We start from the raw sequence: 27,327 nt of genomic DNA on the forward strand, positions 1-27,327 counted from the left end.
TAATTATTTACTATATCATGATGAACAAATTTAGCACATCATGGAACTCATCGGCAATGTGTTTCCTATAAACTCAGATTGGGAAACGGAACTATTGTACTCTTCCTGTTTTCAAGTGAAACTCAATGCGTTATAACGTTCTGACAATTTTTACGAAAACTTGAGGGCACTATATAAACAGATTCTCGGTAATATCAATCTATAATTATCCCGAAACGTAACAAATAGCCTAGAACACCGAAAATAGGTACTGTTATAGTTTTAACAATATTTTAGAGATGGACCGCTTAGACACTGAAGAGGTAATGGATCTGGAAAAATTCATACACGTAGCAGTGATAGATAAATGCCGAATATTTCCATAACTATTAAAAATTTAAAATATCTCTTTCAAAAGCAGTGTCTAGTCACTTCCGACTGCGTCATATGCATGTGGTAATGAGACAATATCAAATCCTTAGGTGTTCGAAAAACGGGTAGGTACATCCTGCACCACTGCTGCACCCGTACCAAACACGCGCAAAGTCAAATCAACTGTTAGTCTATTTATGAACCTGTTTCAAGTGGGCGTGACGTCATAGTTCCTCATCGGCATAGGGATGAGGCAGCCTAGTAACTGGCAGTGAACATTAGCAGGATGTACAGCTTACGTGGATGGTGCCTCGTCGCTGTGGTCTGTGCTGTTAGTGGTGAGTACATATATACATGCATATTTATTACAATCTCTGTGATGTGTGTTTAGGCTGGTTGCAGTTTCATGTGAATTATCGTGCTCCTTCCCTGAATGCAGCACCTATCCCCAACACAACACACACTCACACACATATATATCCATTAATACAGAAAGGGGGGGGGGGAGGGGAGTGACACAGAGGGTGACAGGGAGAGGAATTGCCTTGTAGTAATGAGAGAGAGTGGGAGAGATACAGAGAGAGACACATAGACTTGATGTCTGGAAATGCCTTGTAGTACAGAGAGTAAGAGAGAGGGGGAAAGACAAAAAGTGAGGGAGAGAGAGAAAGAGAGAGGGAGATGTCTGGAAATGCCTTGTTAGAAAGAAAGCGAGAGAGAGACACAGAGAGAAAAATAGTGAGAGACAGAGTGAGAGAGAGAGTTGCCACGGAAGGAATCTGTTTCTTGAGAAATACAATCGGAATTTTTGCTCTGATTGTCTAACTCCAAGCGGGCTAATGTATGACGAAGTACACGTTTCAGGTACATAGACTGTCTGCACTCTGCATTTACATACCATACATACACACAAGGCTGTGGTCACCAGCAACGTCATATTTAACATAGGAACTATAAATATGTTTCATAAAAATTCATAACATATCGTGATTTATTATGACAGTATTTCAGAGGATTGTAATCACATATTCCTCAGAAAACACAGGTCATACGGAATACAAAATGAACAACTATTAACTTTCTTTTAATAATATGTAAATGAACCAGGGTGGGAATATCCACTGTTGTTGCTCTCTAACATAGAGGAAATACGTAAATGTAATTACATCTCAGAGATGAACTTCCGATGTCAATGTTGACGTACAAAACTCTGATGCGGCAGATCAATCAAATTATGTTGCTTTCATCATTCCCATTAAATGGCACACTCCAGGTGCTGAGTTCACGGACTGAGCGGTTTCGCCACGAATCGTTGATATACTATGTATTTAGAAATATGACAAACTCATATTAATGTAATCCACTGATTACCAAGTAGTAATACCTATTTGATGTTTGCATAATTACTAAGCATATATGTTGTCGAAATAAAATAACATGTAAAACACACAGGGTGTAGAAATACGTTTGTAATTGAAATGGTCTCGTCCAATACTCTGAGTGGAGTGTGGCACGGCATGCATCCATAAAACATATACAAATTTAATTATGAAATTCTGCATTCAGATTGAAATGAGAATGTGGTGTGATGAAAAAAAAGTGATCACCTAATGGCATCAGCATCTGCAACTTATCTGGTTTGAGACAATTAACATAATATCCGTCTGTGAGTCCCACTGCATAGACGATATGGACACTTGCCAGTTGTAAGTGCAAGTACGTATAGCCTTAAGTTTTGATTAACACTATGGTACAATTGGCTCTGAAACCTCGAAAAAAACGTCATATGGTCGATCAGAGTTGTCTTTATCTGACACTGAATCCATGAAAATATTTCCTTAAAGTAATTGTTATTTTTTCTAAAAGTACTCTGTACCCTGTGGAATCGGGGAAAGATAGATACGTAGATGCGCAGACAGACAGATAGATAGATAGGTACACAGACAGATAGATAAATAGATAGATAGATAGACTGATAAACAGATAGATACACAGGTACTCTATATCTTCAGTGTGATCTGATTTTTGGGGGGTGTTTGTTCACCCACGTGTCATGCCGACGATACTTTTGACTTGTTACAACTAATAGCCACATGCTATGTTTATAAATGTAAGCTGAGAAAGATAATTCCTATGATGTCACATTTCAGGAATTAAAGTATTATTATCTTGTAGAAAAAGCCACATATCGTAATAAATCAAAGTTTAATGAATTCGAAAGCAAATGGGCGATGCATGTAAACCTTGTAAGTGATTAGATCAATGTTATGGTTAGTGCATGCATGGGTATGAATGAGAGAGCGAGTAATATATCTGCTCTTTTTTAATTTTTAATTTTTATTTTATTTTATTCATTTTTTTTGCGCTTCTATTATTTCTTTTCCTCATGTAGTTTAAAAGAATATGTACTTCACTGAGAAAGTGTAACCCCAAACATAACATGTTACATTTGACCACTTTTTGAGAAACACTCTAATTTCCTGTAAATTATAACAGCTGTATTGTGGTGAAAACGTACAAAGATATTTCTGTACAGCTATGAATGAATGAATGAATACCTGTGAAAAAAAGAAAAACACAGACAGACAGATAGATAGACTGATAGATAGACTGATATGATAGAGAGCTAGATAGACTGATAGATATAAAGATAGATAGGTAGATTGACAGACAGACAGATCGATCGATAGATAGACAGATGTTTGATATGGTTCTTATACGGATTATGACACGAGCAACATATATAATTGTCTGACGCGATAATTATATCGAGTACTTGTGATAATTAATGTTTAACATAACATTCAAAATACACATGGGATAATCTGGGAATTATTATTACTTTCCTTTGTTTGACTTTACAATAACACATAGCATTTTAATATGAAGAGGATTGAGGACACAATCGCGCAGCTTCAAAATAATAACTCTATGACATGACCTTTAGGAGTGACCTTTGTCAACAATAATCACATAACTGCTCCTCGTTTATAAAGGTCAATGTCATGTATATCAATACTGCACGCTGTATGCAGTTAACGTACGTATATATATATACGTTTCCAAAACACGAAATAGGTCAATGAATTTAAATTTCTTTCACATCGTAGTTTTTCTATATTATAGTCACTTTTCAAGGGGAAACGCCATGGGTTTGTGTTACATACGAACTGGCTTTTATGTCCGTGTAGGGGCCGGTGGGGTAGCCTAGTGGTAAAGGCGTTCGCTCGTCACGCCGGTCACCCGGGTTCGATTCCCCACATAGGCACAATGTTTGAAGGTTATTTCTGGCGTCCCCCGCCGTGATATTGCTGGAATATTGCTAAAAGCGGCGTAAAACTAAACACACTCACTCATTATGTCCGTGTAGCCTTACGTCCGTACAGGAAGAAGTTTCGAAATAGATCCTTTAGCCTCTCACAAGCGCATGGTTAAACTGTCGACGAGTGTTCGTATGTATCTGAAAATATTTATCTAATGCTGATCTGGTGTGGGTGAAATTTGGCATAGTGTAAAGTATGGAATGGATTTTGGAATGGAGTTTGGATTGGAATGATGGAAATGGAATTTGGAATGGGATTAAATGGAATATACTCATCTTGTACTAAACAAACCAAGTGTTGTGCCGCCCTTGTTGTGCCGCCCATTAATTAAATTGACGGTTTGTAAACAGTTCGGGAGTCACTTTCCCTCTCGCTCCTAGTTTCTTACACCCCCACCCCCCCCCCGTCCGGATGGAAGATAAGGCTTGTGGCAGACAGGGGTGTGGCAATAGCCTGTCTCGCAGCCCCTTAACCATTTTATTGTTTATCCACGGTTTCAGTGCAAATTGCTCCGAGTAGAGCTGTGGAGTGAGTTTAGTTTTACGCCGCACTCAGGAATATTCTAGCTATATGGCGGCGATCTGTGAATAATCGAGTCTGGACCAGACAATGCAGGGATCAACAGCATGAGCATCGATCTGCGCAATAGGTCCCGTTAGTCGCCTCTTACGACAAGCATGGGTTACTGAAGGTTTATTCTAACCCGGACCTTCACGGGTATAAGGACAACGAACAGCCCTTCCGTATTCCTTTTATGGCAGGATTGATAAAGAAATGCTACGGTTGTAGTCAGCAGTTCACACCCACACCAAGAATACTTCCTAATGATTTACTTTTGAAATGGATTGATCACAGAATAAACCAAAGTCTAAAGAGCAAGGAAAAAAGGAAAAGTATTTTTCTACAAAATACTTATTTCCATTTAAATGCGGACTGTGTTGGAAGGGTTTGTCCCAGTTTTGAAATGTGTCAAGTCTTGATGCATAACGAAATCAATTGACAGAAGAGCACAAGAGGATATTGTCGCGACTACAAATCAAATACGACTGGACTTCAGAACACTTGACCACACCAATAATTCAATGATGAAAACTATACCCCTTCAAATCTGTTAAGTTATTTAATACGGAGCTTCGTCTGTGTACTGGGGTATGGACTTAAGAAACCCACAAGCTAAAGTCTTTTAATAACCACTGCTAATAATTTGGATTTAATGAGATGACTGGTATACTATAGTAGTACGTAAGGTCTTGACAGTACCTTGGAAAATATATTCCTCTGAATCTCTGTCTTTGGACACAATAGTGGAGTGGACAACTTGTTCTTATTTTGTATATAATCAAGAAATTGTGATTTTAAGTGACAGCTATATTGAGACATTGTAACATTTGTGATAATATAGACATTAAAGATTGCTTTTTATGATAATAAACAAGATTAATATCAAAATTAGTTCTAATATATATGTTATTTTACTTCACATGGTGTTCTGTTGTGCTTCGTAAGAATATCTTGACGCGACTATTGTGTTGAATAATCCGTTTCCTCCTCTATATATGTCTAATCCTGCCACAACACAGGTGCCTGCCACCATTCAGGCGTGCCGTTAGCCTTGCTTCAAAGACGTACATAATAATAATTGCAGGGATATAATTAATTCTATCCCCATAATAAGCAAGTCTAGATACGTAGACAGCACATGCCATAGGCCTTTCTTCGAGACACCTTCTAATCTTATTATCTACATAACCTAGAAAGTATTATTTAAACTCAAAACTTATTCACCCAAAGACATGTGCCTTTGAGTGTGTGGTGGATGGGCCATGGCTGAAGAGAGAAGCTGACCCACGTCTTATCTTACGTGCCATATATCAGTGACTAGCTGTTTATAAACTGTCTTAGCATATTAGAGTGGAGACTTGTTTATATATAGGAAATCTGTGTCACTCCAAATTCCATTCCAAATTCCATTCCACTATTCCATTCCAAATTCCATTCCAAAATCCATTCCATACTTTACACTATGCCGTGAAATTTAAGTTACGTGAGCTTTTCCGGTGACTGATGCCGTGCCCATCTGCAAACGTCTTTCCCGAAACTAATCTTTCAAAAAAGCGTATACTTTATTAACGTGTTTCCACGAGCGATGATCCCTGAACTGATCCGATTTTCAATATGGCCGAGCCGGTATTCATTGTTATTACTAAGTCATCTTTGCGCAAAGAAACAAAGTAGTTTCTGTAACCAAAATAATGATAAAAATCAACTGAGAACTAGGAAAATATTATTTAAAACCCCAGTCTATTGAACATGACTATTTTATGTAACTTGTATACATATAGTTACTTGTTACTGTATAATTACATGTACGCAAACATTTACCTCCAAAAGCATTTCATCTCTTTATTATTTTTTAATTTCCTCATAAAATGAAAAAAGAAAATTACCTACGGCAATGCTGTTATTCGATTCGTTCCACATATATAGTATCTGAGACATCTATTTTCTATCCATTTTGAAACCGGATGTTGAAACCATCCACTCCTTTATAAAACTAGAAACTGGTTTCACTTTGAAACCATGTATCCGAAACTAGACACTCGTTTATAACAGGAGAAACCAGTTTCAGAAACCCAAACCAGTGTGGCAATAATCGAACAGACCCTTAGTTTTCTCCTAATTTTACTGCCTTCCCCCCCTTCCCCCCCTAAACACACACACACAGACACACACACACGCACCGCCCGCTCGAACCTACAACGGACCGCCTCGTCATATAAAATGTATATTATCTTTTAATCAGCTGCTGTCACAAGTAAAAAAACCCGCAAAAAATTGTAATAAGAATTGCATTAAATGAGAATCAAGAACATTATTCAGATAATTTTGTTTTTATTAAGGTTTTTTTTCCACGACCGACCGGCCCATGTTCAGAATTTGGTGGCTACGTGAAACACATAAAACAATGATGCCCTTATAACAGTTACGTGTTATTGAAGACACGCTATTCAGTTTGGAAGGACGGTCACCACAAAGTATTTCAGCATTTCTTGCTTACTCAAATACACATTACATGATATACTGTTGGTGGTCTTTTTGATAACTTTTTCACGGGTATTGTAATCATCTAAAGTCATAACTTATCAAGACGAATTTCAATTGCCAGTTACAAATGACTGCGTGTACAGTTACCCTTGTCCATTGTGCTGTACTATCGACACAATGCTTGTCTTGAAATATAGATATCTCGATTTCCGTTTCTCCGTTAACAAGAGATATTGAATGATATTTTATCGGAAGTGAAATGTGTTCTGAAGACATGATAGCTTGTGTCATTCCTGTCCAAAACACATTACACACCTACCGCGTTTTCGTATGCCAGTTGTTTTTAGGGTATAGGAAGTCAAATGTTTGTAGACTTCCATTCTAATAGGACAGGGGTTCATACATCAATACAGGCGGTAGGTAGCCTAGTGGTTAAAGCGTTCGCTCGTCACGACAAAGACCCGGGTTCGATTCCCCACATCGGTACAATGTGTGAAGCCCATTTCTGGTGTCACCCGCCGTAATATTGCTGGAATATTGCTAAAAAGCGGAGTTAAACCAAACTCACTCACTCATATATCATTATCTTCAAAACGACATTGTTCCATTTGGTGCCTTTATGTTGCAACTTACAACTTGTGTCATCAATGACTGTCAGTGATACATTCATAACTTATGCCGCTACTTTGCACCAAGTGGAACCACGTGCACCAGTTTAAATTTGTTTCTAAAATGAATTGATACCTGCCTTAACGTTATATATACATGACGTTCTGTAGTAATGGTGAATCACGCTTCTCTCTATTACAGGCACAGAAGATGTGATGGTATTTGTGACAGACAAGTCGAATGAAGTATCTGGTCAAATACACCGTGTCAATGTGACGTCACGAGTCGTCTCTACACTTCCATTATTCAAAGTTATAAGGCCCGTCGCTATTGGATATGACAGCTTGACGGAAAATATCTACTGGAGTGATGTCATGTCCAAAGAAATTCGGTCAGCCAAGTTTGATGGCACCAAAGAATCAACACTGTTGGATCTCGATACACGTAAGCACAAACGTTCCATCCTTATAGAGTCAATATCATACATTTGATCATGTATTAGCTATATGTCGAGTTATCCGTATTTCGACTCAACGAGGTACAACTGCTTGTATGTGTCAGGAAGAATTTATTTGTGGATTTTCCAGCCTTGGTGTTGTGATTTGAACGTGGTCCTAACTTGTTCAGCAGAGGTTATCTCGATTTAACCATTTAACCTTGACAAAACCTTCTGAAATTCTGAGTGAATTAGTGAGTGAATTTAGTTTTACGCCACACTCAGCAAAATTCCAGCTATATAACGGCGGTCTGTAAATAATCAAGGCTGGACCAGACAATCCAGTGATCAACAGCATGAGCATCGATCTACGCAACTGGGAACCGATGACTTGTAGTCAGCGGGCCTGACCACCCGATCCCGTTTGTTGCCTCTTATCTGAAATTCTGACACATACAAGGCTCTAATACGTCACGGCGTATTTAGAAGCCATCTCAACCAACAAGTTTGTCCCAAAAGAGTCACAATACTGTTCAAATGATTACTATAAAACGTCGTTATTGTAACGTCAATATACTGCCACTGTCAAAGCTGTTTCAGTGGCCAAAAGCAGCGATAACGTGTCATGAGTATATGTTGGAGTTACGATGCTGCTATGGCTTGCACGTTTTAGAGGTCGTACGGTACATGGTACAAGCACAGCGAATGAAAATAGAAAGCCAAAAGAATGCTAGTCTGTCTCACAGTCCCTGAACAATATTATGTTCCCTACTGTCTTACCTTCTCTGCCATGGTTAAGCCCTAAATGATGCAAATGTAATCTCTGGTCTCACAGGGGCTCCTTTTCGATTTCAATGGGTTTGTTTGTTATCATCAAGATTATATATATTCAGAGACTAAGCGTTAGTCTAAAAGAGTACCATTGGGTTTGGGCTATACTGTGTACCACATACGTGAGAGCGTGACATGCGTGGGAGAAAGGCCCACAGTTGCCTTAGTCATCGCCTACGGTATCCATTCTTCATGATACTGACATCATCTTCCATTGTTTGTAGTTGGTTTAGGAAATCGCCACTGTGTGGTCAGGAAGGATTTAGTGTCGTGAAAACACGTGATATAACGCTACGGCATAGTGTTCTGGTCATAGTACACACCGTATTCGCTACAATAAGAAACCTATACGCTTATCATACCATACACAACCGAGATCTAACGGAAGTGAACATAATAGTATTAGGCAGTGTTATCATTTTGGGAGAGTGTTTGAAGTGTATTGCATTGTTTCTGATGGCATTCAGTTGGAGCGATGGTGTGTTATCGTCAGACTTGTACTATATTTAGGCATTTCTTGAAGGTAATACAAGTTAATACAACCGCGATAGGCCTTTCTAGCATAGTCTTACCCAAAACATTGTGGAAACCTCTAGGAGTGTTACACTTTATACATAGTGGAATGGAGTTTCGGCCTAGGCCCATTTTTTATGCTTGACTGCTGTGAATATTGTAATCCCTTCAGTATTATAATTATTACTTATATTACATTACTAACATGATTGTATTTGTACTGCCATCGTATTGGTGCTGTCACGCTATATTACTGCCAGTATAATTCCTTTGTAGAGATTTGTATTGACTTGTAAAGTTAGGTACATTGATACGTGGCCCCCGTTGGAAGAAGGCGCTTAGTACAGGGAGCAAGTCAGTGAGTGAGTTAGTTTAGTTTTACACCTTTTAGCAATATTCCAGCAAAATAACGGCGGTGGACACCAGATATGGGCTTCACACATTGTACTCATGTGAGGAATCGATCCAGGTCTTCAGCGTGACGAGCGAACGCTTTAACCACTAGGCTACCCCACCGCCCCCTTAGCACAGGGAATACTGTAGTAGCCTATATACTATCGGGAGAATAGTATTAGAATAATAGGTTGTTGTTGATTGTGTCAACCTTCGGAGAGGGATAGAATTAAACAAACAGCCTTATTGTTCGTCTTATTCTTACTCCTGTCTTGATCTGGACTCGATCACTCACCGATTGTCATGATCTAAATTGACGTACAACAGGAAGTACACACCTTGTGCTTTGTTTCGATGATAAACAATGTGTTCAAGCTGCAAAAACACCAGGTGAGACATTGCTATCGACACAACGTAGACAGTGCAGTTGGGTTAATAACATGCCCCGAAATGGTCGATAGGCGATGCCAACAACACCTGTCGTTTCATCACTGTGATGTGGTGACCCAACGTTGTTGATGTTGTGTGCATCCGGTTGTGCAGATAATGAATGCGTAGGTGATGATTATCTTGAGGAGTGGTAACTGTCGGTCTTCCAGTGCTGGATCTGTTAGAGGTCCATCCAGTCTGGATGACGCGTCTCATTAGTCTGATGATGGTCTGCGTTGTACAGCTGAACGTTCTGGCAACACGGCTGCTAGAAGCCCACACCTGCGACTATCTACTGGATGGTACTCTTTCCGCTGATGATATATCTTGCCATTTCAGGGCCGTAGGTAGCTCAGGGGGCAGCTGATTACAGATTATTTTTTGTACATCAAAGTATTGACATAACACCCTTTTGAGTGTCATATACCCTCACCGCAGCCCTGAAATCCACACCTAAATTAATGACGCAAAGATTGCGGGCAGCCCATCTGACAGATGATCGGTACCAGAATAATACACCTAATAACATATGATTACAACAACAATTAATAAATAAATTGATATAGACAACCCCAGTCTAAGTAAACTTAGGGTCAGTATCATTCGTTACACTCCTCTAATGAGTCTAACAAAACCTTGTAGATGGTCGCGCCAGGCTAACCTTTTGGACTGACCAATCAGATCACAGCTTACCAAATCGCGAAAGTTAACATTCGGACATATCGTTTGAACCTCTACCTCAAAAACTCGAATGCTATAAGAAGGTCGATTTCATCCGGAACCTTAGACCCTTACCGTTTCATGGCCACACATATTAGTGATTGTGAAAGTGACAGATGTTTGTAATTAGTTTGGTGGCTATTTTTCCCTGTAAAACTTGATAATGTACAGTGTTTTTCATGAAACTGAGGGAAATGAGGTGCTGTTTATTACCTGAGCGTAAATAAAGAACACATTGCACAGTCTAGTGTCACAATACACGCTGAGCTGGTTCACGTATATGTCATCGTATCTCACGTAAATCGATTCTCATGATGTCAATCACTGGATTGTCAGGCCCGAAGTCGAATATTACAGACATGAGTGCAATACAGGTTCGCATAATGAATGACACTGTTATATTTAGAACAGTCAATCATGTAACGAATGGTCATATGATTTTTCAGTTGCTAAAGCAAATGTCCCAAGCTACAATATCGTTCTATACCCATAATGTATTTTAATAATAATATTATACAGAAAATTAATCTGACAAAATTATCTTTACCTTTGCAATCAGAAACTATAAACTGTAACAGCATTATATGAGATAAAATGGTCGAAACCTAGTTTTATCTAATCAAATGTCGCTTTATATATTTATGCTTATACCCGACACATACCTTTTCGAATCTCAATAACATCAAATATTATGCTTTGATGCAGTACGTCTCTGCTTTCAGACCTAGAGACATCTCCATGAATGATCATTACTACCCTGTATAACTTTGCCCTCCAATTTAAAATATGGATAATGTTCCTGAGTGAGTCAAGACCCATCCTTTTAGAACGCTTTGGCTGCGTTTCTTTACCACCTCTGTTTTCACAAACTGAAGGGCACAGGTGGGTCGGTCATCCAAGGCGCAGAGTTTGCTGTTCAGAGTTGCCTCCCTTGGGCAAAACAGACACTTGTGATAGATGGTTCGAATCCCGGTTTCCCCCGATTATTTTTTAAGGCTGTCGGAACCATATGCCCTAGGGTTTCACTGAAGGTCTAAGACGTGCATCACTTCGGGTTTTCCTAATCCTATAAAGGGACACGCCGTAACACAACAGGAATACTGTTCAAAGTGGTCTGTAACTCAACTTGCTTCTCATGACGCACTACACAAATATGCATTTGATGGTACCTCATTTTAAGAAAGATGTCGCTGAACTTGCAAATGACAGGGTGTAGAAAATAATTACAACCATACACATAAACATTAATAAAGCACCAATTACGTTTTCATTTTATAAATGCGAAAACACTATATGACGTGTTGTTTTATATACTTTGATGAGCAAATACTGCGTGTTAACTGTAACATTTACCCAGGTTAAAATAAACAACGGAAATTGGGTAAAAGTTTAAACAAAAACGCGAATATCAACAATGCAAGAAAGTATATGGTCAAAGAATGATTGTATGAACCACCTCTGGCGACCACATCAGTACCTGGTGTAGCCATCCCTCTCACGGATAACATATATCAGTTACCTCCACCTCCTGCCCCTCGCAACCACCCCCATCTCCTCACCCCCACCCTCCATTATGGAAATCAAGCGACAACATGGTGATATGCCTCGTTATGACGTCTCCATACACAACAACGACTATCGGTAACGTGTAGAAGATTGCGACTTTCATAAGCCCAATGAACCCTGTGCCATGTCTTCAAGTTGCGGTTTTCTCGGAGCCTGCACTTCGCCATACGTTCCTGCCTGTGCCTCTCGATGGCGCGCCAGATCGGAATACTTGTCCTCAGACCATCAGCCCAAATCGGCATTGGTGGATAGCCGGTGCAGTTCTTGGGAATCGGTCATAGGATTGTGTCTCCTGACGAATAAGGACTCAGTCAAAGCGATCGTTTGCATGCTTCCGTATTCCAGGTCTTGGACGATCCATCACTTCACCGATGGCCACTTGTTTCTTCACAAGTCAACCAATAACCTTGTGGTTAATGTTCAATTTACCAATGCTGTTGAGTCATGCATGCCAAAATCGCATAGTTTCTGAAAGTCTGGGACTTAAGGTGCCAATAAAAGTTCATTTTTGGCATTGTAGTCTTTCAAACAAGTTAAAAAAAACAGAACTTTATATATATATCCCTTTGTGCATGGCACCTTCACAGCACGCGAACATGTGACTAACATCGTTTTCGGTATAGTGTGAAGCACGTACTTTACATGTGCATTCCAGTATGTAGGTTATGACCGCCTGATCGGATCAACATTTTTCAAAATTGCCCTCGGATTCAGGTGGTACTTAATTGTTTTGATAATTAATGCTCATGTGTATATAATTTGGCGCGGCTTTCATAATGTACATTGGGAAAACACGTTTTAGGTCGTTTCGAGATGCGCTGATCTGCTTGTTTCCCGTATTCATAATGATAATTTGCTGCGGTGGGTAGCCCAATGGTTAAAGCGTTCACTCATCACGCCAGGATCTTGGTTCGATTCCCCACATGGGTACTATGTGGCGACATCTGCTGTCCGTCGCCATGATATTGCTCGAATAGAGCCACAAGCGGTGTAAAACCATACTCACTCATTCAAGCTGATAATTTAGAAGCCTCGACGCTTATGGGTTGATCAGAGGATATTGCAGGGATCGTATCGGCGAAACAGACTTTATCTGTACCATTCCTTATTTTGTTTCCAGATGCTGTCCCCGATGGTTTAACCATTGACATGAACCATCGGAAACTGTTCTACACGGATGCTGGAAACCACATCATCTGGGGTGTGGACTTGGACGGGCGCCAGGCGAATGAGGAGATAATTAACGAGAATCTTGAAAATCCCAGAGCTATAATTACATACTCATCAAAGAAGTAAGTATAAATAAAAACAGTTGTGGAAATTACAAATAAGGCTTTCCCTTTCCAGGAAATGTTCATGTAGACGTAAAGAAAGTTTAATTCCTAGAAATGGTGATTTTCCCCGATATAATGCTGGGTGATGTTTAACTATAAGTATGTTCATTATATTTTGAATGGGGCAGTGAATCAAGTTTAATACCGCAAGTTTTACCACAATCATGAGTGAGTGAGTGAGTTTAGTTTTACACCGCACTCAGCAATATTCCAGCAATATGGCGACGGTCTGTAAATAATCGAGTCCGGACCGGACAATCCCAGTGATCAACAGCATGAGCATCGATCTGTGCAATTGGGATAAGATGACATGTGTCAACCAAGCCAGAGAGCCTGACCACCGGATCCCGTTAGTCGCCTCTTACGACAAGCATGGGTTACTGAAGGCTCATGCTAACCCGGACCTTCACGGGTCCAATTCGTGACAGAAGAGAGGTGAGGGGTCTCGATGAGTTACACAGAGAGGGTGAGAGAGAGTGGGAGAGGTGCGAGGTCCCTGTGACTTACAGAGAGAAAGAGAAGAGGGTTGAGGGGTCTCGGTGAGCTTCACAGATGATGTGAGAGACAGAGAGAAAGAGAGGTGCGAGGTCCCTGTGACTTACAGAGAGACAGAGAAAGTGAGAGAGATAAGAGAGGTGAGGGGTCTCGATGAGTTACACAGAGAGGGTGAGAGTGAGTGCAAGAGGTGCGAGGTCCCTGTGACTTACAGAGAGACAGAGAAAGAGAGAGAGATAAGAGAGGTGAGGGGTCTCGATGAGTTACACAGAGAGGGTGAGAGAGAGGGTGAGAGGTGCGAGGTCCCTGTGACTTACAGAGAGACAGAGAAAGAGAAGAGGGGTGAGGGGTCTCGATGAGTTAAACAGAGAGGGTGAGAGAGGGGGGGAGAGGTGCGAGGTCCCTGTGACTGACAGAGAGACAGAGAAAGAGAGAGAGATAAGAGAGGTGAGGGGTCTCGATGAGTTACATAGAGGGGGGAGAGAGAGGGAGAGGTGCGAGGTCTCTGTGACTTACAGAGAGACAGAGAAAGGGGGAGAGATAAGAGAGGTGAGGGGTCTCGATGAGTTACACAGAGAGGGTGAGAGATAGGGGAGAGGTGCGAGGTCCCTGTGACTTACAGAGAGACAGAGAAAGAGAAGATGGGTGAGGGGTCTCGATGAGTTACACAGAGAGGGTGAGAGAGAGTGGGGAGGTGCGAGGTCCCTGTGACTTACAGAGGGACAGAGAAAGAGCAGAGGGGTGAGGGGTCTCGATGAGTTACACAGAGAGGGTGAGAGAGGGGGAGAGGTGCGAGGTCCCTGTGACTTACAGAGAGACAGAGAAAGAGAAGAGAGGTGAGGGGTCTCTGTGATCTTCACAGATGATGTGAGAGACAGAGAGAAAGAGAGGTGCGAGGTCCCTGTGACTTACAGAGAGACAGAGGAAGAGAAGAGGGGTGAGGGGTCTCGATGAGTTACACAGAGAGGGTGAGAGAGGGGGGGAGAGGTGCGAGGTCCCTGTGACTTACAGAGAAACAGAGAAAGAGAGAGAGATAAGAGAGGTGAGGGGTCTCGATGAGTTCCAAAGAGAGGGTGAGAGAGAGGGTGAGAGGTGCGAGGTCCCTGTGACTTACAGAGAGACAGAGAAAGAGAAGGGGGTGAGGGGTCTCGATGAGTTACACAGAGAGGGTGAGAGAGAGAAAGAGAGGTGCGAGGTCCCTGTGACTTACAGAGAGACAGAGAAAGAGAGAGAGATAAGAGGGGTGAGGGGTCTGGATGAGTTGCACAGAGAGGGTGAGAGAGAGGTGCGAGGTCCCTGTTACTTACAGAGAGACAGAGGAAGAGAGAGAGATAAGAGAGGTGAGGGGTCTCGATGAGTTCCAAAGAGAGGGTGAGAGAGAGGGGGAGAGGTACGAGGTCCCTGTGACTTACAGAGAGACAGAGAAAGAGAAGGGGGTGAGGGGTCTCGATGAGTTACACAGAGAGGGTGAGAGAGAGAAAGAGAGGTGCGAGGTCCCTGTGACTTACAGAGAGACAGAGAAAGAGAGAGAGATAAGAGGGGTGAGGGGTCTGGATGAGTTGCACAGAGAGGGTGAGAGAGAGGTGCGAGGTCCCTGTTACTTACAGAGAGACAGAGGAAGAGAGAGAGATAAGAGAGGTGAGGGGTCTCGATGAGTTACACAGAGAGGGTGAGAGAGAGGGGGAGAGGTGCGTGGTCCCTGTGACTTACAGAGAGACAGTGAAAGAGAGAGAGATAAGAGCGGTGAGGGGTCTCGATGAGTTACGCAGAGAGGGTGAGAGAGAGTGGGAGAGATGCGAGGTCCCTGTGACTTACAGAGAGAAAGAGAGGTGCGAGGTCCCTGTGACTTACAGAGAGACAGAGAAAGAGAGAGAGAAGAGAGGTGAGGGCTCTCGGTGAGGTACACAGAGAGGGTGAGAGAGAGGGGAAGAGATGCGAGGTCCATGTGACTTACAGAGAGACAGAGAAAGAGAGAGAGAAGAGAGGTGAGGGGTCTCGGTCAGGTACACAGAGACGGTGAGAGAGAGTGGGAGAGATGCGAGGTCCCTGTGACTTACAGAGAGAAAGAGAGGTGCGAGGTCCCTGTGACTTACAGAGAGACAGAGAAAGAGAGAGAGAAGAGAGGTGAGGGGTCTCGGTGAGGTACACAGAGAGGGTGAGAGAGATGGGGAGAGGTGCAGGGTCCCTGTGACTTACAGAGAGACAGAGAAAGAGAGAGATAAGAGAGGTTAGGGGTCTCGGTGAGGTACACAGAGAGGGTGAGGGCAGAGGTGCGAGGTCCATGTGACCTACAGAGAGACACAGAGAGGGAGAGAGGTGAGGGTCTTAGTGAGTCACTTTCCAAGTTTCGGTTTTGTTTTCCTCTGTCAAACAAAAACTTCCTGTAATGACAGCGCGCCATATGATGATACTGATAAACGATTCGTGACGGGAAATAAAACAATAGTTTGAAAACAATGCAATCCCTGGTGTCAAATTAAGTCAACAAACAGGAAGAAGCTGTTAACACTGAAACCCAACATGACTGGGTGAAGTCGCAGTGCTGGAATGTCATACTGATATTGTGGTGTTCACTCTATTTACATTTCTCGCTAATGAAACATTATATCAGACGAATGTTATTGTTTTCTATTTGATAGACTCCTAATATGGACAGACTGGGCGGTTTTCGCTAAGATAGAGCGATGCAATTTTGACGGCACAGATCGCAAGATTCTGGTCAACACGGACATCCAATGGCCAAATGGGATTACTCTTGATGACCAAAGTACGTTTAGATCGTGAACATATTTTACGTAATAGCTGATAACGGACACACATTAATGCAACAGAACCTGTTGAAAGTCTATGATATCACTTGCAGACTTCGGTCATTCTTTTACCCCCAACATTCAGCACAATTAGGGTCATTTGACATTCTGGGGAAGACGGAAGAGGTGGGGCGCCCCGGGATGGGAAGACTCGGAGAGAGAGGAAGGGCACTGTGGTGTTTTATCGAAATATGTTTTGTTGTAATGCTTGTAAATATTCACGGCTAGGGGTTTATGTTGATAAATGTTCTCAGTAAATGCATGGTAATATTTGCGTCTAGATCTTTTTCGAAACTGCTAACAATAAGACTGCCACACAAATATGTTGTTGCAAGGTGTATTTTCTTTTTAATAAAGCTCACAGTATTTAGTCGCATAGCTATTTAAAAACATACAAGGTCATGGGTTTTTTTCAACTGAAGCACATCAAGTCTACATACAAACTCCAGCTATCACTCTTCCTTCCCATACTGACCCGTGAAGATCCGGGTTAGAATGAATCTTCAGTAACCCATGCTTGTTGTAAGAGCTGACTAACGGTATCGGGTGGTCAGGCTCGCTGGCTTGGTTGACACATGTCATCGGTGTCCAATTGCGCAGCTCGATGCTCCTGATGTTGATCACTGGATTGTCTGGTCCAGACTCGATTATTTACAGACCGCCGCCATACAGGTGGAACATCGCTGAGTGCTACGTAAAACTAAACTCACTCACTCACTCCTTCCCATGCTGTCCCACCCCCTCCCCTACAATGTAACAGAAATGCTGCAGCAAATGTGTATGTGACACAGTCCCAAGGCTTGGTTCGAAACCCTATGTTCGGTCTGCCCAGAATTGGATCATTATGTTTACAACTTCCAAACACTTCCTAAATGTTGAGGGGAACCGCAGTATAAACAGCAACGTGACAGTGAGGGAAACAGCAACTACGGAAACACCGCATCACGTACCACCAGGGTATTTGCTCATGACTTGTCAATTTATCGAAACCGTTGGCGTGTCACGTCTAGGTGACCGTGATGAGCTCCGGATTGAGAAGTGGGCTCAAATATGTAACTGGGGTCAAGGGTGTACTTACAAACTTTAAATAAGCCTGTCACTATTGACCAGCCACGAGACAACACACTTACTCTGTCACTTTTTGTATTTTATTTGGGAGTAGGCGTGGAGTTGCTGAGGTGATATTAATAAGGGGTATTCGAAACGACACAACGAAAGAGAAGAGGTCACATACGTCATAATGGTAGGGATGTTGGTGAGACATGAAAAAGTGGCATAAGTATATTCTTTCAAATTTTCAACTGAATTTAAACCTTATTTTGTCATAGGTCGTGGAAAGAAAATAATGGCTCCTGAAAACAAATTATAATTATTATAATGTACAAGGTCAGAACCATAACCTTTCTTCCATCCACTCACCGAAATACATGTCCAATCTCTAAACTGGATTTATAGGGATTATTTCTTGTTTATTGTACAGTTAATGTGAATATGTGAACCTTAACATCAACTACAGTTACATTCACTCACTCACACAACATTTCCAATGAAAGCACTAGAGAGTGCACTCGAGAGTAGGAACATTCACTCACATGACAGGAAAGGTTCTATGATTTCACAACGACGCACAAGTTTGGGTCACTTCCGCCTTTATTGTTACACATGGAAACATTGTTTTATTCTATGTACTAGTACGCAGCTCCATTACCCCCAAGTAGCGTGGACTGTCTTGATAAATATTATCGACTCAGTGATCGTTTGTCATCGTTTTCAGTGAAATTTATATTATAAATTACGAGAAGATATACCCATCCCTTTAATGCTTATAGCAACCACGTTTCGTTTCCTAAAGGTGCCCCAAAAGATGGCATTCATGAAAAAAAAGAGTGATACCAACAATATTTGTAGATTGTAATCATAATGATTGAAATCGTAATTGCAGTAGCAACAGCAACAGCAACGGCAACAGGAGCAGCAGCAGTAGAAGTATGTACACCATCTAGTCGTTATCATAGTCGTTATCATCATCATCATCATCATCATCATCACCACGCTATTATATTGTAGGCGAGACACTGTACTGGTGCGATGCTGGGGAACACCGGATCGACTCAGTCAAGCTCGACGGTACAGGCCGGCGGCAGATCCTCAATGAACCGGGCACTCATTACTTCGGTATATTCTTCTTTGAGGACGCCCTGTACTTCACGGACTGGAAGACTAAGTAAGCCTTACAAGCCTAGTCATTGTTATATGTCAGGTTTTGCATTTGGGAATGTTATTATCAACAGTTTTTTCTGATCTCAGTAGGTAATGGTGTGCTATTTCACTTCCTATTGATGAGAGGGATGAAGGAGGAACATCCCGTTTAGAGACGCTGTATTGTCATCATTCAGAGAAGACTCACCATCTCTCAGCATCTTTCTGTGCAGTTGATAGAATGGGATTTGTTTTCAAAATCTTCTACTATTTATTTTTACGTAATAATAACACGCAGTAGGGTAATGAAAAGTGGATTGTCTTTTGTTATAAATAAACAAAACAATGTTGAAATATAATATCCGATCTCTCATTGGTAATAGTGTGCTATTTCACTTCCTATTGAAGGAGGAACATCCCTGTTATATAGAGACGCTGTACAGTCATCATTCAGGGAAGACTCAGCATTTCTCAGCATCTTTCTGTGTAGTTGATAAAATGGAAATTTTTCAAAGTAATGAAACATTGACCTGCTCAGGTCGTAAATAAACAAAAGAATGTTTATAATATATTACAAGTGATATGGTTGGGTTTGATTGGATAGCCAAGCAATTATTTTCGCTAATGTTGCCAAAGTGAAACAGGCACCTAACAAACTGTTGTACAGATTTATACAGTCTCCTCGTTGTTATTGTCTGTAGTTCAATATAATTCCATTAATGAAAATGCAAACACGTGAACTACACACTTACATTTAACATTGTTTCTTCGGTGCTCTATCATGGGTCGTCATATCTTTCATAGTGCTGTACGAGCTATACATCTCAATGGAACGGAGAAGCTGAGGATCTCATCAGGGGGGTTCAAGAGCCTCACTGGCATTTATGTCACCAAACTGTCCCGTAAGTTGTGAACACGTGACGTCCAAGAGACAATTTAAAGTTATTTGTCAATATATGTCCCCATGTACCTCATGCTGTTCGTCTTGACTTAGACTAACAACTAATCACTGAAGTGAACATATTTTACAGAAAGTTCATAGTAAAAAATAAAATATAATGAAAATGAGCGCTTAGACTTTCTTCTAGACTTGCCACAATTTCTAGACTTGCGTGGGCTTTCTTGGATGTATATGCTTCAGGGTCTGTATGACAGACTAGTCTTGACGTGACCTCGTAGATCATTGCTTTCAGGGGATGATGTTTCTGTCATGCTAGAATATTCACTGACCACGTTATTTTATGAATACAGCTAGACAATGGATTACAGTAGAGTCAGATAACATGCAAACGCTATTATCTTCAAGGAAGCAGAAAAATAATAATGATAATAATAATTAATTATATAGCGGCAAACATCCATCCGTCTAGTTACTCGCTGTAATCACAATGTCATTATTATTAACCCGGATGACCCAAGCCGCCTGTGAGGCAGAAGGTTAATAGTCACCTGATTATCCCACCGGGTACCCATTTTCTGCTGGGTGAATGAGTATAGGTTTACGCTGTTTTTAACATTTAAGTATTATGACAGGGGGGACAAAAGGAATGGGCTACAGACGTTGCACCTATATAACGAATCGAACGTCTTTGGTGAGACGAATGAGTGGTATAGCACTAGGATATCATGTCGACCCAATCAGAAAATGGGTCAGAGATTGGAATAGTTTTAGAAATACATTTGAATGAATTTAGACACAGTGATATAACGATTTTGATAGTTGAAATTCTGGTCATCTCACTTCTGTATTTCTAAGTGATGTCCACTGAATGTAGTTTTTTATGTGTTCAACAGGTTGTTCCTCACACACATATGGCGAAAGCTGTGAGGAACAGTGTGGTCATTGCAAAGATGGAGTTGCGTGCAACAGGACAACAGGACTGTGTACAGAAGGATGCCAAGCAAATTATTACGGGATAACAGGTATGTTGTAGCAAACAGGATGCATGTTGAATAGGTACCACAGGTTGATATTAATTAAATCTTTTTAATCATGTTAGCACCATTTTACCTCCCTTTTTTCATTTCCAACCTATTTACTGAACTTTACTCATGATTAAAGCTTGGAATTGACATTTTTTGAAAATTTTGGGTTTTTTGGTGGCCATCTTGAATTTAGCCTCGTTCTGAGTCTGAGCTACCAAACCGTCATGGCCATCATACATTTTTGATATGTAGAGACCATAACCACTTAAAAAAAACATAACAGTGTTTGGTCCCTCTGAGTGGCACCAGAAAATTGTCTGGCTCATGGCTTAGTAGGGTCGATATCAAAATCTGTTATGAACTGCACTTGCTTGAATAACCGAGGTGAGTTTAATATACGATATAGGTAATGCTGCATCATCTGATACTTCGACTTGGTTGACACATGCCATCGCATCCTAATTGTGTAGATCGATGTTCATGCTGTTCATCACTGGATGGTCTAGTCCAGATTCGATTGTTTACAGACCGCGGCCATATAGGTGGAATATTGCGGAGTGCGACGTTAAACAACAAACAAAGAAACACTGTGAAGAAACTTCTGTTATAGGTTTCGTTTAGATTTGTCCGTTTAAGATATTTGATAAATTCTTCATTACCTTTGACAAAATAATCCTCAACGTTGTGAAACGTATACACAAAATGTTTAATTCCCATTGATAACATTCTTACCTGGTGACACAACATCCCATAAAGCTTACGCCTGTGACATTGACTTGTATTTGGGTGCTCTTATTTAAATGAATGATGGAGTAATGAAATGTCGATAAGAACAGCGCCAGCCATAATATTCAAAATCCCTAATCGCTGGATATGTGTCTTACAGATGAGAACTTCACTCTCTCATTCTTTTGTTATAATCACACTTGTCACCAGCGACGGATACTCTGGGTTCATTTCTGTCGTAAGAGGCGACTAACGGGATCGGGTGGTCAGGCTCGCTGACTTGGTTAACACATGTCATCGGTTCCCATTTGCTCAGATCGATGCTCATGCTGTTGATCACTGGATTGTCTGGTCCAGACTCGATTATTAACAGACCGCCGCCATATAGCTGGAATATTGCAGAGTGCGGCATAAAACTAAATTCACTCACTCACTCACTCACTAGGTTCATTTCACTTTCAGTCATGTTGTTTTTCAGGGAGTCGGGGCTACAACTTTTCGATGTGTAACCGGTCATGTGGTCACTGCAAGGCCGATTCCTGTCATTACCTGTCTGGGGAGTGTCCTTACGGCTGCAAGACAGGATGGAGTGGTCCAAAGTGTGATACAGGTGTGTTTTACCATCATTGACACATATTTCTACAATAGTACGATAAGGATGTTATCCAAAAAAGAAAGTATAGATATGTCCTTCTTAACCGTGCTAAATACATTTCTAAATGGGAAATATTGCGTCTTTAGCCCACCTCCTATTTCTCGCTGATTGGATATCTCATGGGTATTGTTTCATGATTATTTTTAAGTGTGCACACATCACTCCTTAAATCTGTGGGAAAGTTTTGAAATTTCCTCCACATCTCATAAAATTGAAGAATATATCGTGCAGGTTAATGACACTTGCGAAGAGAAATTTAGTAAGTTTATTTGACATTTCCGTCCTAAATGTCGTTTCTGTACAATTGCAGTTGAGTAGCCTAGTGGTTAAAGCGTTCGCTCGTCACGCCGAAGAATCGGGTTCGATTCCCCACATGGTACTATGTGTGAGCCCTTCTCTTGTGTCCCTGGCCGTGATACTGTCCGAACATTGCTAAAAGCGGCGTAAATTCATACTTACTCACTCACTCAATTTGTAAATACGTGCAAATCACCCCCTCTGAAGGATAAACACTCATCAATCCATACTATCCCCGATAACGGTATAATGTAAGGGGATCTACAGGTACATCTAATGGTCCAGAGTCACTGTGTGATCATGTTCAATATAGCCCGTCGCTATTTGCGTTCTGAACTGGTATGAAATGTTTCTAACGGAAGCATCAAGATGGGATAGGCTGTAATTGAGGACGAAGGTTCTTTATACAGACACTGCAGATGGCTCTTAATTACGTAGCTATTTTTACCTCACTGTACGTAATATACACATTTTACCATAACAAATTGTGCATTAAACCGGATGTGCAAAGTAATTTGTCTTTAAAGCAAGAAGGTACGTTTTGCATTAGATTTTACAAGTCGTATGAGAATGATCTACGCCTTAGTAAAACTGCAGTGATTATGATGTTCGTGAGATAATTCTAGCATGGGTCTTCATATAAAAGTGGTTCTGGTTACAATGTGTGTTAAACGTAAAGTCATTAAAACCGACCTGTTAAATTATCAAGAGGTATGAGTTGTTCGGGTTTAACGCCGTAGAGTTGGCACAATTTGACACAAACGTGACACGAGAGCAATGAAGCAATACCATTTGACCTGATACGTATTGAGGTACGATACTAATTATAGTACTGTAATGTTCTATGTAGGGCAGTCACGTTTGTACCTTTATGAATACATGTTTGTGTCGCTACAGGAACGCTTGTACTTTTGTAAAAGTTCCAAAACAAACACACTTGTATTTTGGGCAGAAATTATCGTAACAACGGAAACCAGTTCCTTGTCGACGGATACGTCAACGGATCCATTAACGGATACTACGCGCGGTCCAGCTCAAATCGGCAATGGCAGCACTACTTGTGGTAAGATGGGTAACTATGGCGACGGATGCAAGTACAAGTGCGGTGCTTGTGCTAACCATGCTCACTGCAACAGCCAGACTGGGGAGTGCCCACAACACTGTGCCTGCGGATGGGAAGGGAGCCAATGTAACCATAGGCTGGTGGGTAGGTATCTCACATAGAACTCTCCCAGATGTATATAGCATAGTTTTATCTGCATCCTGCCACACTTTCAAACAGGTCACGAACCCCAACCATTGAGCAATGGAAGTTTGTTAACGCAAAACATGTGGCAAAGGCAATTTATGTGTTATCTGCAATATTTAATGGAGGTTTATCGTTGTAAGTCTCAATTTCTCATCTCAATTTCTCAATTGGGTTTTGATTTGAGTTGAGGTATTGTTAATTATATGTGTGTTAAATATATATGTGTGTGTCTGTGTGTATATACATATTTGTGTGTGTCTATGTACCTATCTATCAAGATAGATACATAGATACATACATGCATGAATGCATACATACATACATACATACATACATACATACATACATACATACATACATACATACATACATACATACATACATACCTGCATACATACATACATACATACATACATACATACATACATACATACATACATACATACATACATACATACATACATACATACATACATACATACATACATACATACATACATACATACATACATACATACATACATACATACATACATACATACATACATACATACATACATTTCCCGTACACGCTGACGATGACAAAGAAAATATATTTTTTCCATGTTTCTGTTCCATCAGACAACCGGGATTGTACTCAAGTGTTACCCGAGACTAGAAACCTTAGTGCAGAGGCCTCACACAGCATAGGTAAATGCCAGTACAGATTGTTTTATTAATGTGATATGTGTAATGACGGTATCATTTTCTGTCCGGTCTATGCACTGCTTGCTGCCAGTGTTACAGACAACTGTGATAAAACTGATCATTAAGTTTTACAGTACTATTCTGTAGTCACTCAGCAAACTTTAACTGCAATAAATTTAATTTCTATAATTCTTCTATATGTATATTCTGTGCACAAATATTTGTTGATCGTGAAACATATTTGTAGTACTACATAAATTTTGTTTAAATAGTTATAAGGAGATACCCGTGAAGATCAGGGTTACAATTGGCCTTCAGGAATCCACGATTGTCGTAAAAGGCGCCTAACGGGATCAGTGGTCATCGTATCCCAACTGCCCTGATCAATGTTGATGATGTCAGTCACTGGATTGTCTGGCGCACACTCGGATAATTTACATACAATATACCAATAATATTGCTGAGTGTGGCGTAAAACAATCAGACAAACAAACTGTCATTAGGAATGCATAATATTTTCAGACTATGCAGTGCCGGTGATGATTGCTGTAATAGTGGCCTTGGTGATTGTTATTGCCGTACTGGTGGTATTGATCTTTAGGTAAGTAGAGGTTAATCACATATTGAACGTCAGTATCAGAAAACACCTGTGTTTTATTTCGAAAAAAAAAAATATCTCAGAAAATGCATTAACAATATTTCTGCTTCAAACTAATGAAAAAATAGAAATTATCCGCCGCAAAAATATAAGTCTTTTTTAAAAGAAAATTATTTAAGTTATAACATAGAATTTTCAAATTCATTTCCACGACAGGATTCACTACGTTTTAAAGCAGTCCCTTTGTGTTTGTATTACAGGTCACGCCGAGCTAAAGAAAGCCAGTACAACAATCTACAGTTCAACAGTGACACTGGTGCCTCAAGCATCAATGATGAAAACGTTGAATACAATGTTGTCAGTGAGGTACAATGTCAACAACAAACGGAGGCAAACGCCAGTTCGCAGCTTCATCCCCAGCCAGATGTTCTTCCCGCAAGTGACAAATGTTGCGACGCAATCAGCGATGACGTGGTGGAGGATGCTGAAACAGACATGAACAACGATTCTGGATATGCAGCATTGGACTTCGTGAACAGGAAGGAGTGAAGTGAAGTTTAAAGGAAAACCAAGTTCTATGGATAGTCAGTTTCTTTATTGCAATGAATGCGACATTTCGGTGTAGATACTAACACCATCAAGCATGAATGCGACGTTTCGGTGTAGATACGAACACCGTTTTCAAGCAAGTACTATACACCGAAACATCATTGCAATAAAGAAGTTGACTATCTATAGAACTTGGTTTTCCTTCGTCTTTACAACTTCTAAAATGCCTCTCAAAGGAGTGAGGTATATACCAAAATTACTTAATCGGAGTTTACCGAATTGTGATCTTCTTCGTCGGACTGTAGTAAGCAAGTGTGTGGTTTTTGGTTTAACGCTGATTTGAACATATCACTGTTCAGTCAAGGTGCGAGCGATAATGTAATATCGGCGTGTAGACGTTTACGTTGTTAAACCCGCCATCATGGGAAAATGATGCTGAGTGAGTGAGTGAGTGTGAGAGAGTGAGTGAGTGGGTTTGGGTGTGCGTGAGTAAGTGTACGGTTCCGCTGTTGTGTGCCTCACCAGCACGGGTATGACGCCAACCAATCCAGAAACATAATTGGATAAGGTGATGGTAAAATTGGGTTTTAACGTCGTGCTTGAGAATATTTCGCTCATATGACGACATGCATGCGTGTGTATGTGTATGTGCGGCTGCTTGTACTAGCCCAGACTTAAGCTGGTTTTATAGTGCTAGCCCACTCAGATACCATGCCGCAGTGAAGCATGAGTACCCCACTCAGACACATTATACTGACCCCGAGCCGACCAGTCCTTGTTATACCCATTAATGCCGAGCGCCAGGCAGGGATCAACAAGTACCATATTTTAACGTCTTTTGGTATGACGCGGTCGGGGATCGAACCCGCGACCTTCCGCTCTCCGGGCGGGCGCTCTAACCACTACACCACGGAGGCGGGTTTGGGTTAGGAGTTGAACCCACAACGGATTCGGTAGTGTCCAAGTCAACCCTGCAAATTTGGGGCCTCAAACTACTCGGCCACGTTCAGTTGACAGTGAATTGTCATTTTCACATTTTAAGGGATAGAGTCTCCAAAACAGTATTGACATAGAAATAATTATACTTAATCATTTGTACTTACTTAGAAGGGTGTGCAGTACACTGAGTATCTGAGGATAATTGGTTTCCTCAATCATATTTTGTTGGCAAAGGGTAAAACGATTACAACAACAATGTACATATTTGTATGCATATAATTAACAAATCATTTTATGGTTTAGTGTTTATAAGAATATTCAGATATGGAATTGTTCGTAAGTGGCAGGTCATGCGATGAGGTGGTCAAGATAACTTGATTGATGCATGTCATCGTAAACCAGTTGTGTAGATCTTTGCTCATGATGTCAATCATTCGATTATCTGGCCCCCATTTGGTATATTGACACCGCCGTGGTATAGCTGAAATATTGCTGAATGTAAGATTACACTAAAACAAAATCTTAAACGGTAAAAATATGTCGTATGGAGTGATATTATATCAATTTGGAATTTTTACTGTCAATGGAAATTAAGTAATTAATACAGTTTATATCCTCTATGTCGCTGTTTAACGCACATTCCGACC

The 27,327-nt window shown here is 40.8% G+C and overlaps 1 protein-coding gene across 1 annotated transcript; it reads left to right on the top strand.

Annotated features, from left to right (window-relative positions):
* The first annotated feature begins 557 nt into the window (after window positions 1-557).
* On the top strand, window positions 558-26,171 carry LOC124291830 (low-density lipoprotein receptor-related protein 4-like). The gene is made up of 12 exons (XM_046728901.1): window positions 558-689; window positions 7,530-7,772; window positions 13,337-13,508; window positions 16,685-16,812; window positions 18,923-19,079; window positions 19,859-19,956; window positions 20,849-20,977; window positions 22,185-22,316; window positions 23,611-23,865; window positions 24,529-24,597; window positions 25,117-25,195; window positions 25,453-26,171. Exons 1-12 carry the CDS (start codon window positions 638-640, stop codon window positions 25,739-25,741), a joined length of 1,803 nt encoding a protein of 600 aa, XP_046584857.1. The 5' UTR covers window positions 558-637; the 3' UTR covers window positions 25,742-26,171.
* Window positions 26,172-27,327: the final 1,156 nt, after the last annotated feature.

The sequence above is a fragment of the Haliotis rubra genome, unplaced genomic scaffold (assembly GCF_003918875.1).
Source record: "Haliotis rubra isolate DU_JTF1 unplaced genomic scaffold, ASM391887v1 Scf50, whole genome shotgun sequence".
NCBI classification, from domain to species: Eukaryota; Metazoa; Mollusca; class Gastropoda; order Lepetellida; family Haliotidae; genus Haliotis; species Haliotis rubra.